The sequence below is a fragment of the Bos mutus genome, chromosome 14 (genome assembly GCF_027580195.1).
Source record: "Bos mutus isolate GX-2022 chromosome 14, NWIPB_WYAK_1.1, whole genome shotgun sequence".
NCBI classification, from domain to species: domain Eukaryota; kingdom Metazoa; phylum Chordata; class Mammalia; order Artiodactyla; family Bovidae; genus Bos; species Bos mutus.
In genome coordinates this window covers 61,494,151-61,509,668 of record NC_091630.1, presented here as the reverse complement: position 1 = coordinate 61,509,668, position 15,518 = coordinate 61,494,151, and the positions used below count along the sequence as shown (strand labels likewise).

At 42.2% G+C, this 15,518-nt stretch overlaps 1 protein-coding gene across 1 annotated transcript in view; it reads left to right on the top strand.

Moving 5' to 3' along the window:
• Nucleotides 1-15,518, top strand: part of SNTG1 (syntrophin gamma 1) — a 138,978-nt gene that overhangs the window by 68,681 nt on the left and 54,779 nt on the right. The window contains exon 12 of the mRNA XM_070382795.1: nucleotides 3,295-3,333. Within this exon, the coding sequence (XP_070238896.1) occupies nucleotides 3,295-3,333 (39 nt within the window). The remainder of the gene's footprint in view (nucleotides 1-3,294; nucleotides 3,334-15,518) is intronic.

The window sequence follows — 15,518 nt, the reverse complement described above, 5'->3', positions numbered from 1 at the left end:
CCCCCACAACCAGGCCGGGGGGCAGGTCTATGCAGGGATAATGACCTCCCAGCTTCTCCCTCAGCACAAATTTACAAAACCCTTGTCTGTGTTCATAGGTTTTCAGATCCAGACTTCAGCACACATATTGAGGTAGAGACCTGCGTTGCATTTGAAGCCCTACCCATCACAAGTGCTGCCCAAGTTATCTCAGGAGAAAGCAGAAGCTCTGCTTCTCCTTCGGTCCACCTGGTCCCATCTAAGCGATTAGTGGACACCCCCCTGAGCCTGCTAGTGACTGCAGAGGGTCCGCTCCTGCCTCTGAGCCACTCACATCCAGAATCTCAGCCACACTTGTACAGGGGCCTCTCAGAAGTCTTCACAAAAAGTGCTGCTGCTAGGTTTATCTTTCTGCTTCCATTGCTAGCAATAGGAAGGTTGGCGTGCCTCAGGCCACCCCAAGCCGCCCTAAATCTATAGGCTAAATATGGGCTGTTTTGGGAGTTGGCAGGTGAGACATTGTTTTTCAAGTAATTAACCACTTTTTAAAGTGTTGTTCTCCATTCATATTTAATACAATCTTTATTGTTAACTCAGTAATATGCATTTTATATTCAGTTTTAATTTTCTATCAAAATTCATTGTCACATTTACTTTTGCAGTGTAAAACCCTGTCTCAATGATTGTAACTCTGTAATGCATTGAAATAGCCCCTGACATTAAATACCTCTGGTTGCATTCAACCGTTTATTCTCCACAGGCCCTTAAAGGCCTAAAAACAGTCACCCTAGAATAATACCACAGTATAATATTTTAATTTAGAAGAAATTTGACATTCAGAAATGGATCTGTAGATTTCATATTTGTCATTTAGTGGCTCAGTTGTGTCTGACTCTGTGACTCCATGGACTGTGGCCTGCCAGACTCCTCTGTCCATGGGATTTCCCAGGCAAGAATACTGGAGTGGGTTGCCATTTCCTCCTCCAGGGGATCTTCCTGACCTAGGGAGTAGAACCCCCGTCTTCTGCATTGGCAGGCAGATTCTTCACCACTGAGCCACCAGGGAAGCCCATGATTTCATATTAGGCTAATTATTATGAATTTTATTTTTTAATGAAATGTATTTTGTTTAAAATGTATTTATTTGTCTAGTTTAAAATTTAGGATGACTACTGATTTATATGCATTTCATATTCAAATACCTTGAAGTTACTAAGTCATTTTTAGAAGGAGAGTGTAAGTACACCTCCTTTAAATAAATCTGGAGGACCCTATTTTAAGTACATTTGATGGCATAGACTTGATTTTGAAAAACAATATTTGTTGAATGTTGTTTTAAGTAAATACTATGCAAAGAAGTATCATTGATTTAACTTCAATCATACATTTTATGTCATTAATAGAGCTAAAATTACATGTTGGAGGAACTTAAAATACAATACTGTATAGTATGCACTCAGAGACAACGGTCGACATAAAATGTTAGTGGACATGTAAAATAGGGAGCTAGTGGGAAGCTGCTTTACAGCATAGGGAGCTCAACTCAGGGCTCAGTGATGACCTGGAGGGCTGGGATGGGGGTGGGGCAGGGGGGTCGTATATGTATACAGATGGTGGATTCACAATGCTATACAGTAGAAACCAACACATTGTAGTGCAATTATCCTCCAATTAAAAAATTAAAAAATATATTGGTGGAATTTTATTTTTAAAAAAACTGGTAACAAGTATTGTTCCAGGAAGTGTTCAATGTGGGTTTTTGATTGATTGGTAAAACGCATTTAGGGACCTGCTCTTCTGTCTCCATCTTCAAACCATCCTGACTTTGGTTGAAAGCATCTTTACTTCTAGAGACTTTCCTTGGTTGACTCCTCATCAGAGCAGAAAATACTTTGAAACAATTAGAGCAACCTGCTTCCCTGGTAGCTCAGCTGGTAAAGAATCCACCTGCAATGCAGGAGACCCCCAGTTTGATTCCTAGGTTGGGAAGATCCCCTGGAGAAGGGATAGGCTACCCATCCAGTTTTCTTGGGCTTCCCTGGTGGCTCAGACGGTAAAGAATCCAATGCAAGAGATCTGGATTCAATCCCTGGTTTGGGAAGATCCCCTGGAGGAGGACATGGCAACCCACTCCAGTATTCTTTGCCTGGAGAATCCTGTGGACAGAGGAGCCTGGCGGCTATAGTCCATGGGGTCGCAAAGAGTAGGGCACGATTGAGCAGAACAAGAAAGATATGCTTCTTGTACATGACCCTGAGGAATCACACAAACATTCTCAAATTGTCAGCTTTTTTTTTTCATATTTTAAATGACATGTCTCCACCAGTGAGTCTGTTCTCATCCACGGGCCATTTCACTTCTGCAAGTTTGTGCCTCTTTATATCTCCTCTTAATTCATGTTTATCAGTAAGACAAAGGTAAACTAACACTAAAACAAGGAAAAACAAAGCAATTCAACAGAACATTTTCTAAGTGAAAACAGTCTGTGTTTAGTCTGATGTCAGATTATAGCATACAGACAGCATCATTTAAGTTTCTCTAGAAAACCAGTGAAAAAGAAGGTTTTAATTAGTAAAAGTTCTGTTGAACAAAGATTTCATGTGTTATAAGGTCATTTGTCTAAATCTGATAATCGTTTTTCATTTGGTCTTTAAAGTTTGTTTACATGACTTGATACAGAGGAAACTCAGCAGATTTATTTTAAATTTTTATGATGTTTCACTCAACGGTGGTGGTGGCAGTGTAGTCACTAAGTCGTGTCCGACTCTTGCGACCCCATGGACTGCAGCCCGCCCACCAGGCTTCTCTGACCCTGGGATTCTCCAGGCAAGAATACTGGAGTGGGCTGCCTTTTCCTTCTCCAGTTCACTCAATAAATGGTCTTAAATGTTTATTTTATTGGTAATCCTGACTGAAACTATCTTGATAATATACAGTATCCTATAGTGTCTGAATATTCCATCCCCTCTGTTCTCTTATCTGTTAAAACAAATATAATATGAAGTGAAAGTGAATAATGAAAGAAGTTACCAAAAGTTATGCTGTACATTCTCGGTAGATTGTGTGGGATCAGAGGCTTTTCATTTCTCATCAAGAGAATATGATTAAGTTGAAATATTTCTGAAATGTTTGTATATGAAATTTGGGACACTTTTGACCGTCAGAATTAAAAAAAAAAATTCCTAATTGGTGCTTGATATGCAATGATTTTAGTATGTCAACAATATAGTTTACTCACTAAGAAGAGAGTCCCATAAACCTGGGGTTCTTTTATTACATTATCTTTGCTGACCTCACTTTTCTTTATTTTTGCAGATTAAAAAAATCAACAGAAACTTTCCTGTAAACCAGCAGGTAAGATAGAGAAACACGTGCAAAGCCAAATTGTGTATTTCTTTCATTTTGTCTGTTACAAATGATAATTTTGATTGCCTTTAGTTTTACATGGAAATAATTCGTACCAATTATTAATTAATTCGGAGAAGGCAATGGCAACCCGCTCCAGTACTCTTGCCTGGGAAATCCCATGGATGGACGGAGGAGCCTGGTAGGCTGCAGTCCATGGGGTCGCAAAGAGTCGGACACGACTGAGTGACTTCACTTTCACTTTTCACTTTCATGCATTGGAGAAGGAAATGGTAATAATTTTATTACGGTAAACTTAACTTCTATTGCTTTCACAATCATAATATAAGCATTAGCTATTAATAGAATAAGAAAAGGAAGTGAAGGCGCACCGCCTGGACTCGCTGAGCTGTCCTCGTCCAGTGTGTGGACGGGAGGGGGCTCAGTGGCAGGACACTGACGCTAACTCCCCACAGCAACCTCAGTCCACAGCCACTGACCACAATCTGAACATCGACAATATGGATTCCTAAATGGCATACCCGCCACTAGTTAGCTTCCACGGTAAAACTTTAAAATAACTTTCAGTATGGCAAAACCAGTTCCTTTTCGTCTAAGCCTGGGGTCCCATATCAGTAGCATCTGTATAAGGGCAGCCATCTCATATGTGTTTAGAAAGTTAAATGAGAAGAAAATTTCTCAATATATGCTATTGCTTGCATCAGCGTGTCAGATGTGTGTGTTCCTTGCAACAGAGAACTTATGTTCTGGGGTAGGTTGTGGTGTTCAGGGTGCCCCTTGCCCGGGCCACCCACAGAGCCCATGTGGCTAAGTGAGGTGGTGGGCAGCTTTGCAGAGCCTGTTGTGCCTACAGCCCTGACCTGTCCTGCTTGGGGTGAGGCCAGGGGAACCAGTTCCCCTCCTTCGGGCCCCCTGCCTCTGAGCCATGCGATGCTCTTGGCAGGTACAGGGTTGGAGGGGTGTCTGTGCCTCTCAGAACCACAGCAAGTGGGAGCACATGGGGGTTGTTCATGGGCAGAGACGAGGCTCAGCCCAGAGCACCTGACTCACTCGCTCTGGGGTGATGCCTGGGACACTGGGGCATCGCTCCATCCACCGCAGGTGATTCTGAGGCTGGAGTGCACAGGTCACATCTGGGAAAACAGTTTACAGCTTCACGGGACTGAACAGGAGGGAAAAGCCAGGCATTAAGGATAAAGTGTTCAACTGGAAGCCTCAGCTGTGAGGGAAGTTTGCAATGCCCAGGACGAGATAGGGTTGTTTTATAGTCAGAAGTGTAAAAATGTAGACCTGCTCTTTTGGGGAATTCTTGCCAAAAATACAAATGAAGTGTTTCTTTAAAAGTGACTCTAATATTTATGTTATCACCTCTCTTGTCCCTTCAACCCTCAGCATTTGAAGTATATCAATAATTAGTGTAATTTCCTCACTAGGAATGTTTCCTAACCCTGACTAGTCCACAGCTATGCTTTATTCACCATGATGACAACCATGTGGAACACTCCCTGCACATTCCCTTCAGGGACCTGTCTCGTTCCTCACCACCCCTGCTTTTATCTAGGTTTTGAATAATGCTGAGTGAAGTCAGTAAAAATCTGGAAAACCTTGAATATAGAAGAAATCAAAAACTTTAATATTCTACCCACATTTAATAAACACAGATAAGCATCCACGGCTGTTTATCTGCTAACCTTTCAATATTATGAAATTTTATTTCAAATCTCTTAGCATCTCACAATTTGAAATCACAATGAATTCTAGACACTTTAACAACTGAAAGCTACAGCTAATAGACTTTTCTGTCACTACTTCCCACCTTGTAAATGAAGTCTTTTGGGATATAGGATTACTTTATAGTTCAACCTTCATATCTATGCTTAATAGGAAGAACTCACCCACATAGTATAATAGCCGTGCATTAGGAGATCAGGGTTCATCTTCTGCCTAAAATCTGAGCCACTTCAAGGAACAAAAATTGAAAATTATATGTAATCTAACTTCTCATGAAGATTTAGCACTCAAACTCTTACCTTGGACTAGTTGCTTTCATCTCAAATTTCTTCAAACTTAATTTTCAGGGAGCATTCTCTGATGCTCAGATTTGATATAAGTATATATGTTTATATATATGCTTTTTATTAAATAACATCAGACATAATGTTACAGTATTCAAGTCCCCTCATAGCCATGATACACATCAGCTGAAATACATTAGAACAGAAGTCTTCTGCCTCCTGTGGGGTTTGGTTTTGACTTTGTGCAGCCACTGTGGTACTGGTACCCCAACCAGAGAAATTAAAATTAAAAAATGCAAAGGGGTTGGAACTGGAGAAAGTCACTGCACCCAGCAGAGGCCAGCGCTGTGGACCGAGTCTCCAGAGATACCCCCATGCTCCAGAGCACAGCAGACTCTCAGTAAGATCATCTCAGAGAAGAATATTTTTATCAGAAGGATAAGCCATTTGAGCAAATAAACCATCATAAGGGAAAACACACTGTGAAGATTAAAGAACAATCCACGACTATTTTAAATTATTTTTTTAATAAGGTGGTACAAAATGTAAGGCAAGAACAAGAAGTGGTATAAAAAATTGTGGATTTGCAAAATAACTCAACAGAAGTTCAAAAATGAATAAAGCATGAATATGTTTAAGCTTATAATCAATTAGCCAACTGAATAATAGAACAGATAAAAATAAAGATAAAACATGTAATTGGAAGTAGTGTATCTGAGAGTACCATCAGAATACAGCCTATACAGAAAGGGCTGAAAATATGAAAAATGATGTAAGAGTTGAAGTTTAGAATGAGAGGCTCCAAAAAGAAAAATTCTGCAGAAAGACTGGAGATGACGAACTTGTGAAGAGATTTGATGGCTAGGAGTTTCTGTAAGACTTGAGGTTAGAGAACCACGCTAACCCTGGAGCACGATGAAGAAAACCAGATCCACAACCTGAACGTCCCACCCGTGGGGTAATGAGCAACCATCATAGGGTGAGCTGGCTCTCCTGGTGCTGGTCTGGAAGATTCTCCAGGAAAGCATATGAGGTACCAGTGGCAAGTAAGGAAGAGGGACTAGATAAACTTCTACTTTTAATAAAGGGTGTAATAAAGGATGAAACAGACATATGATATGCACAAGAAGATGCCCGAGTGCCTACATCTGGGAGCAAGAGTAACAGCCCAGCCTCCTTCCCACGGGGAGGGTTTCCTCCCCGGCTTCCTGCATAAGCTCCTGCCTTCCCCCACCCCAGCCTGGATTCCTTCCCCTGTGACTTCTCTCACTTTCTTCCCCTCTTCAGTTCCTGCACAAGGACATTCCATTTCTATTTTGAAAACAGATGTGTATTGGGTCTGTCCTTGTTCTTCCTACATTCTATTTTGCTTTTTGTGGACCGGAATCATCTCTGTCCACTTGGATACCTGGAGAAACGTGTGCACTGGCCATTTTCAGGATGCATTTCTCATATTGTGCATGAGGTTGAGCAACTTGAAATGACACTGGCGTATCCTTTTGCTCGCCTTTCTCTACCCTTTTGAACATGTTCCTCTTTTCTTCTTGTTGTTTTCTTATTTATTTGTAAGCACTGTGTACTCAATACATGAAGGGAATTTAACCGTTGTATTTTATGTCACCTAAATCAGCACGCTTTGTTAGTGGCTTATAGGATTTATGTTGTACTTAGAGTTTATCCATTCAAGATTAATAAAAGGAGAAAAGCAATCCATTGCTGATTTCTAATAACTTTATGTTATTATTTTTACATTTGAGCAATTGACTTATCTCATTGTGTTTTCACACTGTGTATTACTCTCCACTAACACTTCCCAGGCCAGTTCAGTTCAGTTCAGTCGCTCAGTCATGTCCAACTCTTTGTGACCCCATGGCCTGCAGCACGCCAGGCCTCCCTGTGCATCACCAACTCCTGGAGTTTACTCAAACTCACATCCATCGAGTCACTGATGCCATCCAACCATCTCATCCTCTGTCATCCCCTTGTCCTCTGCCCTCAATCTTTCCTAGCATCAGGGTCTTTTCCAATGAGTTGGCTCTTCACATCAGGTGGCCAAAGTATTGGAGTTTCAGCTTCAGCATCAGTCCTTCCAGTGAATATTCAAGACTATTTCCTTTAGGATAGACTGGTCTCCCAGGTCAGGGAGGGCTTATAAAGGGACAGAAGGGGGCTTTGGGAGGTGATAAGTTCATTATGTTGACTGTAGTTATGGTTTTGTGGATTCACATGTATGTCACAACTTATAAAATTTTACCCTTTAAATATGTGTACTTTCTTCATGTTATTATACCTCAATAAAGCTAAAGCCATTTTTGTTATTAAAATGTTTGGGAGCCAGATAAGTTAAGAAATAATATTATATCAAGGCCATTGGAGTTTGGCTCCATCTTAATTATTGTCTAGACTTGAAATTAGTAGAGTCAGTACAGTTTCTTCCAGTTCACTTTTGTTCAGAACAACTTTCTCATTTCCTCTTTGTGTCTGGAGCATAGCCATTAGCACAATTCAGATCAGGTTCATTTGTGAAGTGCAGAGTGAGATTCAGCTGCAAATGATGACTTTTCCTGAAAAGCATGTGATTATGGGGGTCCTGCTGCTAGATTACATAGGGATACTCAGTGCGTGAGATCATGGTGATAAGAATGGGAATCTTGCTGCTAGACTACACAGGGATACACAGTGCGTGTGATAATGATGATAACATTGATAATGGGAGTCCTGCTGTGAGACTACACAGGGATACTCAGTGCATGAGATAATGGTGATAACAGTGATAACATTGATAATGGGAGTCCTGCTGTGAGACTACACAGGGACACACAGTGCATGTGATAATGGTGATAACAGTGATAATGGGGGCCCTGCTGCTAGACTACACAGGGATACTCAGTGCATGAGATCATGGTGATAACAGTGATAACAGTGATAATGGGTGTCTTGCTGCTAGACTACACAAGGATACTCAGTGCATGAGATAATGGTGATAACAGTGATAACAGTGATAATGGGGGTCCTGCTGTGAGACTACACAGGGATACTCAGTGCATGAGATAATGGTGATAACAGTGATAACATTGATAATGGGAGTCCTGCTGTGAGACTACACAGGGACACACAGTGCATGTGATAATGGTGATAACAGTGATAATGGGGGCCCTGCTGCTAGACTACACAGGGATACTCAGTGCATGAGATCATGGTGATAACAGTGATAACAGTGATAATGGGAGTCTTGCTGCTAGACTACACAGGGATACACGGTGCATGAGATAACAGTGATAACAGTGATAATGGGGGTCTTGCTGATAGATTACACAGGAATATTCAGTTGGGTGTGAAACTGTGTTGTGCTAGTTCACTCAGTTGCAGGTCATGTAGACAAGCAGACCTACATGCAGCGCTTTGTGCACATAGCCTTCTGAGTCATGACTTGTTGCATTTCTAATGTTTAATCTTTATTAACCAAAACTCCTCCATCCTGAAATACATCGCATTACTCCCATAAAGTGGCACTTTGCAATTAATATTTTCTATAATTCCTAAGGAGAAGGGTTATTGAGAATTAATTCATCATGAAAATATTAATACTGAACTCCCTTTATATCAGGCACTGTGCAAAATAGAGTTATTAAATTATAGTAGTCTAAATACATAAAAACTATACTCTGTAGGTGGTAATAGTGGTAAAGAACCCACCTGCCAGTGCAGGAGAGATAAGAGACACAGGTTCGATCCCTGGATTAGAAAGATCTCCTGGAGGAGGGCATGGCAACCCACTCCAGTATTCTTGCCTGGAGAATCCCCATGGACAGAGGAGCCTGGCGGGCTACAGTTCATAGGGTCTCAAAGAGTGAGTCACGACTTAGCGACTAAGTGAAGCAACTTAGCACAGCACATACACAGCACATACTCATTTACAATAAATTATTACCTCAATAAGTTTATCTTATAAACTGTTATTCATTTTTGACTAGCTATAAAAATTTGGAAACATTATTTTAGACGAATACATAGAATTCTGGAAACAACAGAGGGAAAAGTGACTAGTAGTCTCCAGTTGTGTTGAGAGTGCTGAGAAATTAAAGGACACATTAAAAATTGAGTTTTGAAGTAACATTAGGGAAAGAGAGGAGTTAGGACCTCCAAACACTTGTTTCTCCATAAAAGTAACAAAGAACTGGCAAAATGGTCTGAATTAAAATTTTCAGATCTATGGAAATTCACCAAGTGTATGCTGAACTCAGTGAGCGTTTACTCAAGAAAAACAGCTGAATCTTGGTAGGAATAGTGATCGTTGCGGCATTTGAACTGATCCAGCCCCAGTCCCGGCTTCCTAGCAATCGGGCAGCCTCAAAATTAAGGGCTTACGTTTCCTCACCATCTGCTCTGATCTTTTGGTTGTCTAGTCTTCTTCCCATCACTTAAAACCAGCTAGCTCGAAATTTGTAATCTAATAAGATGATGCATATTTGTTTCATTCATCTATGTCTGCTGTATCAAAGATATTTGCACGTGTGTCTGCATCCTTTTTAAACAAAATATTCTATTAATGGGACTGACAATTGGTCTTTATTTTGGATTTCAAAGCTGAAGGTTTTTTCAACTAAAGGGCAATTTTTTTTTCATTCTTCATATATTTTTCATATATTCAGTTTATAAACGATGACAGCAAATCATAGAGTCACATGATCTGGTGATAATGAGTGGTGGTGTTTAGTTAATCTTATAATATTTGGCAATAAAATATGCTGGAACTTAAAACTTTGTAAAAAGTAATATTCCCATATAAATTAACTCTTGTAAGAGCTATTAGCTTATAAACCATGGTGAAAAGATAGTGGCAGAGGTTTCATAAGTAAACCTTCTGGCTCTGAGATTCAGAGCCACTCGTTATTAATTTGATGTTGCTGTTGCTGTTCAGTCTCTAAGTGGTGTCCAACTCTTTATGACCCCATGGATTGTAGCATGCCAGGCCTCCCTATCCCTCACTACTCAAGGGGGGAAGTACATGTTAAACGGGCAAATTAGCAAAAGGTAAGTAAAGTCCTACTGATGAAAAAGTTCATGCTTTTAAACACATGTGGATAGGACAGTGGCTATATTTCACTTCCTTTATCACATCTTTAAGTGTGATTTAATTGACCAAATTGTATACTCCTTTTCCTCTGATATGTGAAAGAAGATATAAGTGATTAAGCATAACAGAAAAGCACAGCAAGAATGTTCACGTAAGAGAACCATTCATCCCATTTGGGGTTAATGGATTGACTCTAAACTCTGTAGTGCGTGCACTGCAGAACCTGCCCGAAGTCCCTTACTGCAGTTTTGATGATATCGGCAATGAGCCAGCTCTCCTCTCTGCTGTTCAAAGCCTTAAAATATAACCCAGATGATGAGCTTGATCTGTCAAATGATCTGTCATTAAGAAATACTTGAAAGGACTTCCTTGGTGGCACAGTGGATAAGAATCTGCCTGCCAGTGCAGGAGACACGGATTTCATCCCTGGTTTGGGAAGGTTCCACGTGCTGTGGAGCAGCTAAGCCCATGCACCACAGCTACTGCACCTGCACGCTAGAGCCAGGCTCCTGAGAAGAGAAGCCCCTGCAACGAGAAGCCCGCGTACCTCAAGCAGAGAGGAGCCCTTGTTCGCCGAACTAGAGAAACGCCCACACGGCGGCAAAGAGCTAGCACAACCAAATAAATAAATTAATTTAAAAATACTTTAAAAACAAGTTCACGTCAAAAAGATATACTGCACTGTTTAGGAACACTGCAGTTTTTTTCACCAGTCATTAATTTTCACAGGATAGGCCATGCCCTTAACTGAGGAACAAAACAGCTCAAAACACAAAACTGTCTTTTAAATTATGTTTATATGTATAGTTACATACTAGCTGCAAAAGATAGGTGTAGGCTTGGGAAATGGAGGAATATGTTATAAAATGATAAATATCATGTCCTATATTTTATTATCTTTTATTAGCTTAAGAAAAATGTATTCTGTGTGCTCTATCATGAAATAATAAGTAAAAGAGAAAAATATGAATAACTCAGGGCCTAATATTATAAAAGCAGTAAACTATATACAAACCCAAAGCTAAAAATATGAAGGGTGTCATATTCAAGAAGTCATGGTTTATGGCAAACTGAGGTGATGCTGTTTATGTTCACTCGCAGGCCCCCAAGGAGCTGGATGGCAGCTTCTCTCTGAGCCGAGGCCCCAGGTGGGAGGAGCCTAGGTCCACCTGAATCAGAGAGGCCAGGAGGATTTAGAGCCCAGAGCTGGGAGGGAAGAGTCGTCAGTGAAAAAGGGGATAAAATATAAACATAAAGCATGAGGTCGGATGTCAAGTATGAGAAACAAGGTCCTGGTGGAGTGGAGCAGGTAGGCGGTCGTCTGAGAGGAGAGGAGAAAGTCAGGCAGCCTGTGGCACGTGTGCTGGCTTTGCATCTACAGGGATCAAAGTAGGATGGTTTCCAGGGTAACAGGAACTGTGTGTGGCTGGACAAGTAGCAGGGAAGGAATCGTTTCATACTAATGAAGGTGAGGAAGACATGACCTTCAAATGACAAGTAACCGTTGTGTCAGGCATTAGTGGGACCCAGTGACACATGGAGGAGACACACCTGCCCTTGTCATACTTCCTCTGAAGAGTATCAGAAATGGACCCTCCAGTTCCAGGGAAGGAGGGCAGGAGCTGTGCAGTAGGAGATGTTTCTCTTTGGACATGTTGCATCTCTGCATGCTGTCTTGTGAGCACGCATTTTGTTTCAGACTGTTTCTCCAAGGGTGTTTACGTACAAAGCAGACTTAGTAAATCAGACAGTGTTTCTCTTCAGAACCAAGGGGAGAATTTCTTACCCTCCCTTTGGAAGTTTCAGAAGGTAGAGACAATATCTCCGGGCAGGGCCCAGGGGAGGCGTGCCTTTGTTCATTCTCAAAGTTGTGTCTAACTCTTTGTGACCCCATGAACTGCAGCATGCCAGGCTTCCCTATCCTTCACTATCTCCTGGACGTTGCTTAGACTCATGTCCATCAAGTTGGTGATGCCATCCGACCATCTCATCCTCTGTTGTCCCCTTATCCTCCTGCCTTTAATCTTTCCCAGCATCAGGGTCTTTTCCAATGAGTCAGTTCTTCACATCAGGTGGCCAAAGTATTGGAGTTTCAGCTTAAGCATCAGTCCTTCCAATGAGGATTCACGACTGATTTTCTTTAGGATTGACTGGTGTGATCTCCTCCAGTCCAAGGAACTCTCAAAAGTCTTCTCCAGCATCACAGTTCGAAAGCATCATTCTTCAACTCTCAACCTTCTTTATGGTCCAACTCTCACATCCATACATGACTACGGGAAAAACTGTAACTTTGGCTGTGCAGACTTAGGTTGGCAAAGTAATGTCTCTGCTTTGTAATAAGCTGTCTAGGTTTGTCAGTAAAAGTGCCTGTTGCCCTTTATAAAAGATCTTGGTTCCCTAACCTCAGGGACCCCCATGTGACACAGCCTGTTGTGTGCATATACCTCAGTCACAAAATGCTGATACTCATGGTGTTGGCTGTGCTGTGAATATGAAGTCCTCTGTCTCTGACCCAAGAATATAACAGGTTTACACCGGCATCTGTAAACCTGTGAGAGGGTAACAGTTCAGTTCAGTCACTCAGTCGTGTCTGACTCTTTGCAACCCCATCAACTGCAACACACCAAGGCTCCCTGTCCATCACTAACTCCTGGAGCTTGCTCAAACTCAATGTGCATCAAATCAGTGATGCCATCCAACCATCTCATAGCTCAGTAGCTTGCAAAATCTCAGACCTTTTGTGGTTCATCACATTTTGTAGCAAGGATGAGCTGGTGACAGAAATGTTGTTTTTTGGTAGTGGAAGAATGGTTAATTAGATTTGAGAGAAGTCCATGCACACCTGCAGTGAACATGTTGCTGCTGCTGCTGTTAAGTCACTTCAGTCGTGTCCGACTCTTAGCGACCCCATGGACCGCAGCCTACCAGGCTCCTTCCGTCCATGGGATTTTCTAGGCAAGAGTACTGGAGTGGGGTGCCATTGCCTTCCCCAAGTGAACATGTTAGTTGCTTGTTAATAAGGAGTGATTTGAGGGGAGGTGCTAAGCAGAGGATGGGTAGCAGATTAAATAACAGCCTTGTGAACAGAGCATCCTCAAGTGTTTTCAGCTGCCCTTCAGGTGGGAGCCTTAGTCCTCTGACTGTGACCCCTATAATGTTTGTCCTGGGACAGCAGACAGCTCTGATCTTTTTCAGACAATGGTTACAGAAATGCTCCTGAATTGAGCATTACAGAGGGGAAAATTATAGCCACTACAGGGATAAAGCTTCCCAGGTGACTCAGTGGTAAAGATCCTGCCTGCCAATGCAGGAGACGTGGGTTTCATCCCTGGCTTGGAAAGATCCCCTGAAAGACAGCATGGCAACCCACTCCAGTATTCTTGCCTGGAGAATCCCATGGACAGAGGAGCCTAGCGGGCTACAGTCCATGGGGTTTTGAAAGAGTCAGGCATGACTTAGCAACTAAACAACAATAGGGAGAAACCAGGTGAACAGTTAAAATTATGCGTGGTTCACCTGAGGTTCACTTGAGGGATGAGAGAGTGGAGCACACAATGTTTCATAAGAAGAATAACACTAAGGAAAACCACTGCACCTTGCTTCTAGCGTGGAGTGCACTGCCAGGCTCCGTAGCTGTCCACTCCAGCCCTGGGCTCTTGACCTCTGAACAAAGGTCAGTCTTTCCTTCATCATGAAAGGTAGTAGTGTCTGTCCCTGAGCAGTTTCATGGACTGTCCCTGCCAGTAGCATTTAGGGCTTCTCAAAGCCTCCTTTGATTCTGCATTCACTCTGCCCCAGTTGCTGCTCAGTTTTCTTACCAGTTTCTAGGACTCTCATGGATTTCAGATGCATTCCTTCACTGTGTGGGACAAAAGGTAACTTCACAGATCTTTCTGAGCCGGTCTCTCTCTCCCAGCCTCCTGCTGAGAGGCCTGAGAACAACAAACACCTTCAGATTCCCAGAGACCCTCCAGTTTAGCTGAGGCAATCTCTGAGTCAAGTTCTTAATCCCTTCAGAAGACCCTTTGTGAGAAGTTTTGATCCTTCTAAGATTTGAGGAAAAGCTTTTGTGTCACACACCTAGGATTGCCCCCATGCTAGGATTTCAAGCCACCCAATTTTCAGCATATTTTGGCATCTGGAGAAGCTGAGAATATTCAGAGCCATCAAACCCAACACAAGTTTGTAAAACAATTCACCTCAATAAAAAAAAAAAAAAAAGAAGAAGAAAACTTATGTGCACACACACATACACACCCAAAAGAATCACCAAATCCTGTTTGTTTCAATCTGGTAGTTTGTCACCAAGTTCCTCCCTTCCTCCCCTCCTCTCACATTTTATGATCGAATAATGAAGAAACCAGGCAGCACCTGCAGCATAGGGGTGTAACCAGGTAGACATGACTACTGGCCGTTTCTGCTTTCCACATTCCTGCAGGAAACAGTGACGTCAAGCTTCCTGCCATGACCAGCAAGGGTCTCTGTCTTCTGGTTTCCAATAACATTCTCCTGACTGTCTTCTGATCTCTCCCTGGCAGGCAACTGCCCCCTGTGCAGGTTTCGACCAACGGTGAGATTAAGTCTTCTGTCCTGTGATCTAGACTCACTCTCTCACTCTCCTCCCCACCGCCCCACACTCTTCCAGTCTCCACCAACTGTTTCTCAAGCTGCTCACATCTCTTGGCTGTTTATTAAAGCAGAACTCTATTCCAGTGAAAAATCCTGTGTTAGTTTTCCACTGTACAACATGTGACTGTGCATGCAGCCACATTATACAGCACACACTTATTATCTCCCAGTTTGTTCTGATCAAGAGTCCAAGTGCAGGTCCTTCTCCCAGAGTCTCACAAGAATGCAGTCATGGTTCTGACCTTTGTTATCATCTCACGGGAGGCTTGGAGTTCTCTTCAAGGGTCCTGTTCAAACTGTGGGGCTGAGACCCTTGGCTTCTAGGGGTTCCCCATCATTCCTCTCATCCAGAGGATGAGTTGATTTGATGGCATCACCGACTCAGTGGACATGAATTTGAGAACAGGGTTCTCTCCCGCATATTGGTGTCTTCAAGGCCAAGGGCATCATCC